Source organism: Vicugna pacos, chromosome 7 (genome assembly GCF_048564905.1).
Source record: "Vicugna pacos chromosome 7, VicPac4, whole genome shotgun sequence".
Lineage (NCBI taxonomy): Eukaryota > Metazoa > Chordata > Mammalia > Artiodactyla > Camelidae > Vicugna > Vicugna pacos.
This window is the reverse complement of record NC_132993.1, coordinates 55,566,711-55,580,202: the sequence shown is the minus strand read 5'-3', so window position 1 is coordinate 55,580,202 and position 13,492 is coordinate 55,566,711. Positions and strand designations below refer to the sequence as shown.

General features: G+C 35.6%; 1 protein-coding gene across 1 annotated transcript in view; it reads right to left on the bottom strand.

Annotated features, from left to right (window-relative positions):
• Nucleotides 1-13,492, bottom strand: part of THSD7A (thrombospondin type 1 domain containing 7A) — a 353,632-nt gene that overhangs the window by 209,873 nt on the left and 130,267 nt on the right. The window contains exon 2 of the mRNA XM_031679614.2: nucleotides 3,539-4,370. Within this exon, the coding sequence (XP_031535474.1) occupies nucleotides 3,539-4,370 (832 nt within the window). The remainder of the gene's footprint in view (nucleotides 1-3,538; nucleotides 4,371-13,492) is intronic.

Sequence of the window (13,492 nt, the reverse complement as noted above, 5' to 3'; positions counted from 1 at the left end):
TCAAATGTGTCTTGCAAATGTTTTTCCCAGTGTGGCTTGTCTTCTCATTCTCTTGAACATTTGCTGACTTTTATATTAGATTTTGGACCTTTCTCTTAATGATTTGTAGGAGTTCTTTATGTATTAAGAAAATTAGTTCTTTGTCAATTTTATGTATCACAAATATTTTTTCTTGGTTTGCTACCTGGATCTTAACTTTGTTAACCTTTTTCCTGAACAAAATTTTCTTTCTTTCTTTTTTTTTTTTCAAATAAATATAATCATATAGATTAGTCATTTCCTGTATAACCTTTGCATTCTGTGGCCTAAAGTGTCCTTCTTTAATACTTTAACATTCTATCTTTTCTTCTAGCATTTAAAATGAAAACATTTTTAAGCACTGAATGAATATGGACTTTGGGTATAACAACTGAAAAGGGGGTAAATTCTTATTTTTCCCTCCTTCTTTTTATTCTTTACATGCAAAGCAACTGCACTCCAAACAAAAAACAAATTAATTAAATTCTCATTCTCATTGATTTTAGCCTGTTGAAAGCAGAAAGCAGGGCAAATCTACCATCTTTAGCTTTGAACTTCTAGCAGCGATTCTACTAAAATTATTTTTATTTGCTCTATGAACTGCTTCTCCAAGATTCTTTCGTTTATTTAGCTAAATGCACTTAGTTATTGTACTAGAAGTTTTTTAGCCTTATTATTTTCTATTCTCTTATATTATAAAATTATGAATTTGATATAAAATGAAACACTTTCATCATCAAGTCCTTCATCTGTGGTCCTGTTCTTTGTTGGTGTTATCTATTTACTCTTCACTTTATTAGCTTCACTGGTATGGTGCAATGTTTGAGAAAAATATGGGCAAAATACCTAATACTGCTTCTTCTTTACTAATTTTCTTAGTTATATATATTTATTTATATTATTCTTATATATAATTCTCAAATAAAAGAGATATTAAGAAACAAACTAGCCAAGACATGGAAACAACCTAAATGTCCATCGACAGATGACTAGATAAAGCAGCTGTGGAATATTTACACAATGGAATACTATTCAGCCATAAAAAAGAATAAAATAAGGCCATTTGCAGCAAAATGGATGGGCCTGGAGAATGTCACTCTAAGTTAAGTAAGCCAGAAAGAGAAATAAAAATACCATATGATATCAATTATGTGAAATCTAAAAAAAAAAAAAAGACAAACTTATTTACAAAACAGAAACAGACTCACAGACATAGAAAACAAACTTATGGTTACCAGGGGTACCAGAGGGGGAAGGGGATGTGAAGGGATAAAGTGGGAGTTTGAGAGTTTTAGGTATTAATATATAAAAAATAGGTAAACAATAAGTTTTTACTATATAGCATAGGTAACTATATTCAATATCTTGTAGAAACTTGTGAAACAGAATATGAAAATGAATATATGCATGTTCCTATATGACTGAAGTAGTGTACTGTACACCAGAAATTGACAACACTGTCAACTGACTATACTTCAATAAAAATTGAAAAAGAACCAATTCAACATGAAGTTTAACTTATACCCCAATAGGTTATAATATACATGCAACTATCATTTTGTTGGAATATATGGTATTTCTAAGATGCTATGGAAGATATGGTATTTCTAACAGAATATAAGCACCTAAGAGATTATCTGTAGATTTTTAAAATCTATTTGCTTACAATTAACTGGATGAGAATGTTAGGCTCTATGCAGTGGGAGCTACTATCCTAATTATACTTTTAATTGAGTAGTCAACATGAAATTAAATGTCTACGAGAATATTAACCCAGTGACAGCAGGAGACAACTCAAGTTGCCTTGGAGGCTCATTCCATTACATGGTGGGAGACAAGTAACTAATACAACTGTGATACTTCAGGAAAAGGGATTGGGAAATCACCAGAAAAAGGACAGCTAGAAAAGAATAAAACAGGGATTGAACTGAAAATGTACATGACACAGAATCACAGGTGAAGACAGGAAGGCAGGCAGGCGCGCGCACGCGCACACACACACACCCCGCACTGAAGGAGTTACCGGGAACCTGCGGAAACAAGGCAGGAGAAGCACCGTTTAGCAAGACCAGGAAAAGAGTTCAGGATTGATGACCTCAGAATGGAGAGAGAGCAAATCACTGCATGGCTGAAACAAAACACAACTGTGTAAGTACAAAGGAGGAGTAGCAAATATTCTAAAGATAGCGAACAGAACAATGCTACGATGAGAGAAACTGTCTAAGGCATATAAATCATTTGTTTATTTACGCACTTACTTAAACTATATTCTGCTCCAAAAAGGCTTTCAACCAGCTTTCAAAAATCCATAGATAGCAAAATCATTAGACAAGAATGAGTGAAGGAAAATAAGGAGGATGAGAAAAAGATGAAACCAGTGGGGAGGGGGTGTTAGTAAACAACAAGCCTGCCACACAGCCCTATTTATGGTCCCAAGAGCCAAGGTAAACAGGAAAACGTGATCTATTATGAGATTTCCAGGGGCCATAAGGAAAACAATCCAGATGCTCACTAGAAGCACAGGGGCTGATACTTCAGTGAAATTTATCTTATGTGTTTTTAATCAAGAGAACAGACTGTGTGATGGAGTAGATGACACTTTCAATGTCACTTCTACAATAAATATGATATAAAATTCTGAGTGGTTACTGTAATTTCTCTCAATTCAGTCCAAATCATAGCTGCATAAATATTTCAGAAGAAGCAATTATGCAAATGATCCAGATAAGCCACTCCCAGACAGTCTCACTTATCCAAGAGCAAAATTTAGAATATCCAGAGAACTTCATATCATTTAGATAATCCTCAATGAATATTTTCACAAGAAATAAATCATACATGAGAAAGTCTTTCAACATACAGTCATTATTTGCCCAGAGATAATTTGACAAGTATTTTCTGTCTAGAAAATGAAGCCAATTAATTCACATGTTTTCTAAATTAAGCTACTCATGATTAAATAACCTCTACTTACCTTATTTTCTGCTGGTTCCCCTTTCCTTATTTGGGGAGAGTTTTATACTTCCATTTTATAAAACGTGAAAGGAATTATTCTTAGGTATAACTCCCTGGGTTGTTGTTTAGATTTTATTTATAGAATAATTTTGAAACTGCTATAAATTTGGAAAGATCACAAGTGTGCCTGCCTTATTCTCACTAAAATAAGTATCTGAACTGAAAATCCCAAAACTCCAGCCTCTTAAGTTTTTCTTTTCCATTATAGGTGGAAACAGTATTGACCTGAAGTAGTAGTATCATCTCCTGGAGAACCCCTCATGCTTTAGATTTGGGCAGGAAAATTTAAATTAACTCTAGCACCTAAAAATGAGCAAAACAGAAGTAACTCCAGGAAACCCACATACGCTTAAATGACTGCAACTGGAAAATGTCCCCCTTGGGGGTAGCTCGTACTAGGTGGTGCACATACGAACGCCAGGATCTAGGACAGCACGTCTTAAGTACCCTCCAGCCCATGATTTTGACAGAGAGACTCGTGCAGTTAGTGGTAATAAAACCTTACCTCAAATCAGCAGCTTTCCCCGTCTTGTTTGTACACATAACCTCTCTGGTTTGATATCCAATCTGGATGTCCCAATATTTGTTCTCCTGTCGGTTCTGTCTGTTTCTGTTTCTCTTTTTCTTAATTAGTTCACGGGCCTCCGGATCCTTCACTCCTTTTCCCCGGTCCTTGTCCCGTTCTTTATTTTTCCCGCGTCTCCTCGCCTGCCTTGCTTGTCTCGAGTGGGGTGTGGAGCACGTGCTCCAGGGACCCACCTGCAGGCTGTACATGCTCTCCTCGGCTTCGCAGGGAGTGGACTGGCACACCTGAAACTCCGTCAGGTTTGGGCAGCCGGAGCCTCCAAACTGGGGGGGTGCCACCACGTGACGGGTCCGGTGCTGGAGCCCACTGCCGCAGGTCTTGGAGCATTCCGACCAGGCCGAAAACTCAGACACGATGCAGTCCTGCTGGCAGGGGATGAGGCAGGCCTGTTCCAGGAGAGGCTTGGGCTCAAAGTACTCACAAATGATATCATCTGCAGGGATGTCTTTCTCCTTCTGGATGCACGTTATCTCTCTCACCTGAATGCCTTCTTCCCCCTTAACGCACTCCAGGGGTTTCTCCAGGCTTCTAGAAATCACAGGCTGACACTGATTCCAGGGTCCCAGCCTCCAGTCATACAACTCTTTGTGCCAGTCACAGACTTTGAAACAATTCTGCTGGTTACTGGGTCTCTCAGGCTGCTTACAGTTCGTATGTAACGTTGTCCAGCCCTCCACGTGAGCACACCACACAGCCCGGGTTTGAATGCCTCCTGGACCACACTCGTCTCCCATGCACCGGCCCCACGGACCTACGAACAATACAAGAGACACCAGTGCTACTAGAAGAAAACTACACGTGACTTCACATTCTAGAAAAACGTTTCAAGATCTAGCACATTCACTTCCCTGAAGTGTTCTAAAGTAGGTCTCTGTACATGACTGTTGCAAAGTAATGATCTATACTCAAAAGGGGAACTGTGTCACCGAGTTTATATAAGGTAACAGCTGGGACAAGTTCACTTTGGGTCCTTCTGGGATTACTGGAAACTTGCTTTTATTCATTTTCTTAATTTGAGGTAGGTAGATGACCCTTGCTCATAAAGGACATTAGAAACTAGGCACAGTGAAAACCCCTTACTCCTGCCTCATAACCATCAAATCCATTTCAATAAGTGGCAGAGAAAATGGCCCCGTGTGAAGAATCTTGTCTACTGCAGGTTTTCCTTTTCCTGAGCAATTAACTATCTTGCAAATCATGCTCTCTTCTCCCTCATGTTCTACTGGTGTACATACTATGACTGCAAGAGTCTACTAGTTGTATATACGTGTGCTAACAGATGTTTCTGGTAACCAAGGCTAGGAAGTGGAAAAATTCATTTTAGCACACTCTGCCTCTAATTTTACCCCCCCAATTAACTTTTCTCATATCCTCAGTGACTGTAAAGATGGGTAAGAAAGTTAAAATTTAACTTAAAGACTTTGGGAATTGTCTGCATGTTCAAGGGTTCCTTGGAGTTTTATCAACTTATTCATTTTCTAAAACTGAACCATGCGGCATTAGAGAGCAATTTTACAGGATACGGAAGCCAGCAGCTTTAGTATGAAATGTGGACTTTTTACCTTAGACTCCTTCTTAGCACAGATGAAAACTTACTGACATCTGCATATATCATTTCTGTTTTTAAGGTAGCTAATAGGATTCTCAGGACCTTAACAGACAAATTTATAAAAATTGAGATTATATTATTTTTGAAATTTTAAAGAATTTTAAAGATCATATAACGGCATGGTTTTCAAAATGTGGTCCATGGCATTTGAGGAATCATTTGATGCAGACTCTGGCCGTCTTCAATAGCTTGTGTGGGAAGGTGAGGGACAACATACAGGGTCGGGCTGTAGAGACACTCGGCCCCACCCCACTGCCCTCCTCCCTCATCTCTGCTTCCCTAAGAAAAGCTCCATTATTATTATTTTTTATACATGTTGAGATTAATACATAAGATTTTGTCTGAGAAGAGGTTTCTGTTGCTAAGAAGTAAAAATCACTAAACTAGGCTAACAGATTCACTCTATGTATGAAGAAAACAAGTGACACAGAAGGGAAGTAATTTGCCAAGTTTACATCTTGAATGAACAACAAAACCATCTTGGATTTCAATTTCCAGTTCTGACTTTGAATTTTAGGATTTATTCTAGAGTTTAGAGTTGGAGACTTAGATACTCCTATACAAAATAATTCACCTATAAAGAATAAAATATAAAGAATGCTTATAATTTAATTTAAACATTTACTTTTAACTAGGAAGATGTTTACAGCTTGAAGATGTGAAGTTTAATATAAATGGAATAATGGAATTGTAAATAGAGAAGAGATTGACTGAAAATACTGTGCTAACTAACCACAGTTGCATGAAAATAAGAACTGGATATGTGGCATATCCATTACATTGCTTTATGAAGTTCATATGTAAAGAGTATTAAGGGGCTTAAAATACATTCAGGGAAACAGTCTTCCCAGAGCACTGATACCCAAACTTTACAAGCTAAGAAAGTCAGTGAATTTGTTACATCTGTCAGTATGGAATACTTGGTAATATTTTAATCTTATTTGTAATTTGTCAAAGGAAAATACATATTCATAAAGCTGTTGATTCTCTCTTAGAGATTTTCTAAATACCCAGTTTGGGAATCAGAATCTAGGACCCTTCTCAATAAGGGAGTATAGCAATATGTATAAAATTTTATAATTAATTCCACACATCTTTGCTATTTATTTCTTACTAAATAACAGACTGGCTCTATTGCCCCTTAAGAATAGAACTTCGCCTGTCTTCTGCAACATTTGATTTGATCATGTCTTTTAAAGTCTCATGGTTGGCTTTTGAATGAATTTCCTCAGTTATTTTGTTCAGAAAAGAGAGAACTGATTTGTAGATCTTAATATCCAATGCATTACATGGTTCATGCTAATGCCAGCAGAAAGAAAGAAATTGAGTTCAAGAAAATTTCTACACTGTTTCATATACATTGATAATAAGTAAGCACTTCTAAAGTTTACTTAGATAACTAGAAAAAGCATTCATTCTATATTCAAATTCAACTCAATTCCCATTCCAAAAATATTGCCATAGATTCCTATTAACCAGCTACTTACAGATAACACTGTTGCGTTTATTTTACTCCAAGTATATTTACATTGAGAACCAGAAGATAGAATATCCCAAGAAAATTCCAGAGATCTATAAAAATACACACTATACTAAAGGAAAATAAAACGCATGAAGGCACCAGCGAAAGTAGAGGTGGTAATGTAATCACAATGGAACCTGAAGAAAACCCATTCACTTTGCAGGCCTCAGCTGTTGTCTTATCTTTCATTGCACCCTGGGTACTGTACATGTGTCCAATTAACTGAACTCTTGAAAACTCAGATCTTCACTACTATCCACCTGATGAAGGGCTGTCTACTTCTGCTCTCCAAGTAGTCTTAAAATAATCATACATTGAACAGAAAAAGGTTCACAGCTAAAATCGCTCTTGACAGTTAAGAATTGGTAGTACAATTAGTTACCATGTTTCAATGAGGACAAATATTTTAAAGTGCAATTTGAAAGCACAATATGCAATCTCTGTTAAGCAAAGCACGAAGTCATCTCCCACAGACAATATAAGAAGTGATACTTAATTCATATGTCTATGCATAAATGTTAAATTGCAGCCCCACATCTCGTATTACTAAGAGTGGGAAGTGATGTTGGAAAAGTTATGTGTGTGTGTGTGTGTGTGTGTGTGTGTGTGTGTGTGTGTGTGTGTGTGTGTAGGGATGTTTGTTTTTTTAACAAGAATAGAAAGAATTTCCATTGGTTTGAAACTTGCTTCATTTATTGTTCTTGTTCGTGATTACATAAAGAGGACCTGGAATCTAATTGTGCAAAACAAAAGATAGGCAGCTTTCTACTTAAGGCTTGGATAATATCTCTTTATGAATGGAAATGTATTCCCGCATACAAATTTGTAGGACTGTGTTATTCAGTATCTTGCAAAGCACATCTAGGATGTAGGTCAATAAATATATGTAGAACACTTAGCTCAACAGGTTTTATGTAAATCAAGAAAAAAATACTGGATGCCACTAAAAAGAAGTTAAAGCAACTGCTTACATATCCAAAATATTCATGTAATTGTTAGTCTCACAATACAAATATTTTCACTTGGAACTGATGCAAAGTTATGCAAAATTGTTACAACAATTTTAAATGAATGCTACTTGGCTTTGTTTTCCATCAACTGGTGCTTTAAATATAATTCTTAACCAAACTTCAAAAACATGTTGATAAAATAATGAATTTATTTTTATTCATGCTAAAGAGTAGTTTATAACATGCCTATTCTTTTCATGTCATTCAAATCTCTCTCTTTAGTTCAATCTACAAAAGACAGCCTTTTAAATTTAAAATTAGTATTTTGCCCACCACATTTAACAATGACTTCCTCTAAGACTGTTTTTATATGTCAAGGACAGGAGAACAATAAAAGGTTGAGTCTATAAAAGGCCACATTATTGACAGGTGGCTAGCAATTGTTCCAAAGAGCCTTATAAAAGGTAAACACTATAAAAGGAGCATGAGAAAATTATGCAAACTACTTTCTGTCCTTGTTTGCTATAAAACTCTCAAATGAGTCAGTTTCTTTTTTGACTAATCATGTTTGCATCCTTCAAATGAGATAGTGCATTTTCCCTCCTGGATCTGGTTATAGAACAGCATGTCCTAGTTTACTAAGATCAAGGAGTGCACAAACAGTTTAGTAATTCTGTCTCATGAATGCTGCACAGTATACTACATTAAAATTCACAGTTCACAGAATTAAAAAAAATTCCGTCTTTACTTGAATAAATCAGTGTAGAAAAAACTCTAGAAATTGCTGCTAATCATTAGGAAAGAAAATTCACAAATCTCATTAACTAGAGGTAACTAGTCTTCATATTTTGCTATCATTCTATGAGGCAATTAAAAATATATTTACATAAATTTAAGATCAAGCTATAAGTTGTTTTATAATCTGTCTTTTTACTTTACAATATTCTATAAAAATAATTCCACTTCAGTAGGTGTTGAGAGGACTCAGATATTCATACACATAAACACACACACACAAAGAACTGAACCTACCAGATAGTTACTTAATCTCGTATGCATTTTATATTTGCACAACTAAGATCTATATTATGGTTGCACAGTATGTATCAATTTACCATGATTTACCTAATTGATACTCTATTTGTGGAAATTTACGTCTTTTAAAAAGTTACCAATGCAAAAAAGAACGTTAAAATAAACATCCATTGTTGTATATCGGTCAGGTAATTTAGTTAAAAGTTTTGCAAATTTTCAAGCTTTTGAAATGTCTGGTATTGCAAAAGCATCCATCCAAATGCACCAGTTTGTCCCCCAAACAGCCATTTATGAATAAATATATTTTCCTGATACCTACAGATTGCTAATTCTCCAAATCTGGGCTTCTACTGGGGAAATCTTATTGCTTATTCCCTCAGAAGGCCCATCCTTTGTATTTTAACTATAAAGATAGTCCTTTATTCCTTTAAATCCAATCCTTTGTGTACTGTGGTCTACAGAAAGAGCTCAAAGCTTCTGAAGAATTACTAATATTGTTCCTTTCTTCCAACACTGAAACATAAGTTTGCTTATTTTGTACTAATTTGGTCATTTTAAAGGACTTTTTGTTGTGGGTAGAAGCAAACATGTAATCTTAAATATCTGTATTGAAATAATCCTGTAGAAACATAATCTGAAAGCCTGGCATACTGTGCCATTCAGTAACGTACCAGTGGATTCAATTATAAATACACACTCTGTCCAGGAGACCCTTCTGCATTGATTTATGAGCATAAAAACAATTAAATTTTGAATATTTACCGACCTAAAGTAGATTAAAATTTCTTTTTAAAGAAAAACAAAAAGAGAGCACATAACTTTTTTGACTTGAGTTTTAATTTAATTTCTTTTTAATTTAAAATAGAAGTCTCAAATGACAAATCAGTTTGGTGGATAAGGAGAGATCACTGTGAAGTCAAGATGAGCTTTCATCTTCAATAAGTAATTAAGCTTTAATAAGAAATTATATAAGAATATCAAATTAAATGTACAAAAATTAGAACGAGCCCTTTAGATCTGATGAGACAATGAATGATGAATCATTGACTAGGATAGCTGATTTCACAGCTGCCAAATATAGTAAACTATTTTCAGGCCCTATCAAGTTTGATCTCTCAAAAGAAAATTACTTAACCTCTTTAAATCCTGGTTTCTCCCATTTGTAAAACATAGTATAATATGAACCATGTCATTTACTTCTACTGTCTCATAACGCCATCTGAGCCATAGGCTAAGGATCAATATTAAAGGGAGTATTTGTGATCAAGTTGTAAAATGTTTTTCTCTCATACAAAAAGATTCTCACTTTTATGTGACAATATTTTAAAGTCTGCATGCCTCAGTGATGCTTTCTTTAGGCTAGACTCCATTAAAGTGAATAACTGGGTCAAAAGGTATGACAATTTTAAGGTTTTTAGATACATGCTGCCCAACTGATTTTTCAAAGAAACTCGTAGAAATCTACATCTATCACTACACTCTCATTAGCATTGTTTCTATAACGTTTTTGTTAATTTGATAAAAACAAATCCACCTTTGTTTAAAATGAATTCTCATTACATACAACTTCAGACATAAGTATTTCTTCCATGAATTATTTGTTCAATTACTTAATTTTCCAGTAGTATAATGAACTTATCTTTTTTCTCAATATATTGTTTGATATTAACATTTTCATGCTTTTTAAAATATATCTTCTCCTTCATGTTTATTTTATTTTTGTTTATGGTATTTCTATATTTTTGATACACAAGCTTTTCACTAACACAATCTTATGTTTTTGGGCTGAATAGTATTTTCAAGTAGAGAGCTATAAAAATATATTATTATTTCCAAAATTATACAAAAACTTCATCTTGTTTACAGATTCATTTAAAACAAATGTTAAATCTATCAGGAATTTATTCTGAGTATGTTTAAAGGCAAACTTCTGAATATTTAATTTTCTACACAGTAGAAAATTCATGTAACTTTACCATGAATACACAAAACTATTAAAGGTAGTCATTACCATCAAAATGTGGCAATGAGAAGTATTTAAAATACTGAACTCCCAGATTATATTGTTATCTCTTATTGCTACATTTTATTTATTATCTGCATAGTGTACAGCATACTTTCACATATATGATCTCATTTGATTTTCACATCAATTCTTAGATATGAATAACAAATAAGATTAACTGTTATACTATCTAGCAGGTTCAATCTTTTTAGATCTGAGAAAAATATAAAGCCATAAACCCCCCAAATATTTTTATCATTTTACTGGATTCAGTTAAGCATCCAAAAAACCAAGTTATATTAGCATATCTGAACAATCCAGATAGAGGATTTTTGTGGCTATACTGAAAAGTCCCTAGTTTCTGAATAATGTCCCATTCAAATCCTGGGATGTGCAAATCAATTTCTTAGGGAAAAGTATTCTTCAGGATGACAAACTGCAAGGTCAGTGTTTTCCTTCCTAGCTTATAAAACTCATTTGAGCTCTGACTACAAAAGAGCAAAATATACTAATAGCTTTAATGTATATTAAAATTTAAAAGATCTATTTAACCAGTTGCACAAGTCTACAAAACAATGTAACTCTATTTCCCCAGCCCCCTAAATAATGACAATCAAAATAACAAAAAAAACCAATGAAAGTTACATGGGATTTCATTATACATATGAGTGGCAGCAGAATATTTATGAAATGAGGATAGAAACTGTTTAGCTCAGCAACTTGCACCATGGCCTGGACCTGCTGGAGTGGTCTCTACTGTGGGATCCATTCAAAACTGGCAGTCTTCCAAGTCAACCAATAAATAGACTGTGGTAACATTCCCAAGTGTGACACATGCTGCTTTCAGAATGCAAAGATAATGTGGGAGCCAGCCTCCAAAATAGCCCCAGTGATCCCTGCTTCTTGGTATACATGCTTTCCTAGAGTTTCCTGTAACACTGGATAGAGTCGACCTGTGAAACCCCTAGGATATTGTGGAAATATTGGTATGTAATGTAGAAGTCTAGGTCAAAAAAGACAGTGAGGCTTCTGACTTGGCTGCTCTTGGTTAATTCATTCTGGGAAAAGCCAGTTGTGATGTCATGAGGATACTCTAGTAGCCTTTTGAAAAGGAACTGAGACTTCTTGCCAACAGCCATTCAGTGACCCATGATCTCCCTGGAAGCAGATCCTGCAGCACCAGTCAACCTTCTGGTAACTGCAGGCCTGGCCAGTCCTGACCACAGCCTCATGAGAGACCCTGAGTCAGAACTACCCTGTTGAGCTGCTTTCAAATTTCTGACACAAAGAAGTTATGAGATAATAAAGATTATTGGCTATAATTGGCTAAATTTTCAGTTAATTTGTTATAAAGAGATAGATACTTAACACAGACTATGGTCCTGGAAGAGGTATGATGCTGTAACCAAAATTTTAAAATTTTCTCTCCTGGGCAATGGACAGAGCTGGAAGGACAATGAGGAAAGTGTGAGTAAAAGCCAAAGGTGCTTTAGAAAAAGACTATCAGAAAAAGCCTAAAGGCAGCTGCCAGTAACAACTTAAAAAAGAGTGAGGAGAATGTTACGGAAATTTGAGGAAAGGGGATTCTTACATCAAGACAGGAAGTTTAGTAATTCTGTCACCTATCACCTGCAGTAATGTGTAAAGTAGAAAAACCTTATGAACTGGGTGACCTAACTCAGATTTTCCGTCAGAATGTTGAGGGTACCACCTGGTTTTTCTCATTAGGATATCTCTAATTTCTAGTCACCAAGTCCAAATAGCAATGTCATGAATACAGAGGACTAGTGTGATGTTCTTTCTAATAGAAGGCAGAAGTGTTCATTGTCCCCAGGGTGAGGAAGTGAGTATGTCGCTATATATTCTCATGTAAAGAAAACATTTTTGATCCTTTTTACTAATAGGAATCAAGAAAAACAGCTTTGCTAGATCAGTATCTGCACATCAAGAGCCAAGCACAGTGTTGATTTGTTCCAGTTTAGATACCACATCTTTCACAGCAGCTGCAATTGGGCCTAATACTTGGTTAATCTGGCAGCAGCTTGCTGTCATCTTCCACGATCCATCCAGTTTTGCTTAACTTTTCTTAGGAACAATACAGGTGAACTGAACAGGAAATATGATGTGGACCACGTCTCTTGCATCTTTTGAATGTTTGATGTGGCACTAATTTCTGGAATTCTTCCAAGGATGTTATGCTAGAGCATAACACAAAATGTTTCACTTCCTATCTACAATTCATCTCAATCTACCAAAAGGCAAGACACTTAGTAATTCTCGGTGGTAAGCCTCTGATGGTCAGCCTAGCAGGTGATAACAGCAAAGCATGTATCCACTTGGCCCTATTCCCTGTTGGTCACGAACGGACCCATGATCATTCACATTAGCTCCCTCACAAGTTGTGCACGAGTGAGTGCTAAGTGGGTTTCTGCAGATGTCTTGCACCTCAGTGTCAGGGAAGCTCTGGGAAGGTAGGCCGCTCAGCCTACGGTAAATTGTTAGTCTGCACCTACATGAATCTGGTTAAACCTGTGCAAAACTGCAAGTCACATGAGTGACTGGAGATGAAGGAGCCAAGAGTATCTGAAACAGCACATGAGTAGCATCACAAGCCTAGCAAATGAGAAAGGTTTTTGTTTTGTCTTTCTCCTAAAAATGCCAAACCAAGGGCATCTATCTTTCTATGAACAATATACCTTCAGGATAAAATTGCTAAAGACAATGCCTGGATTTTTATTATGTTTGTTTATTC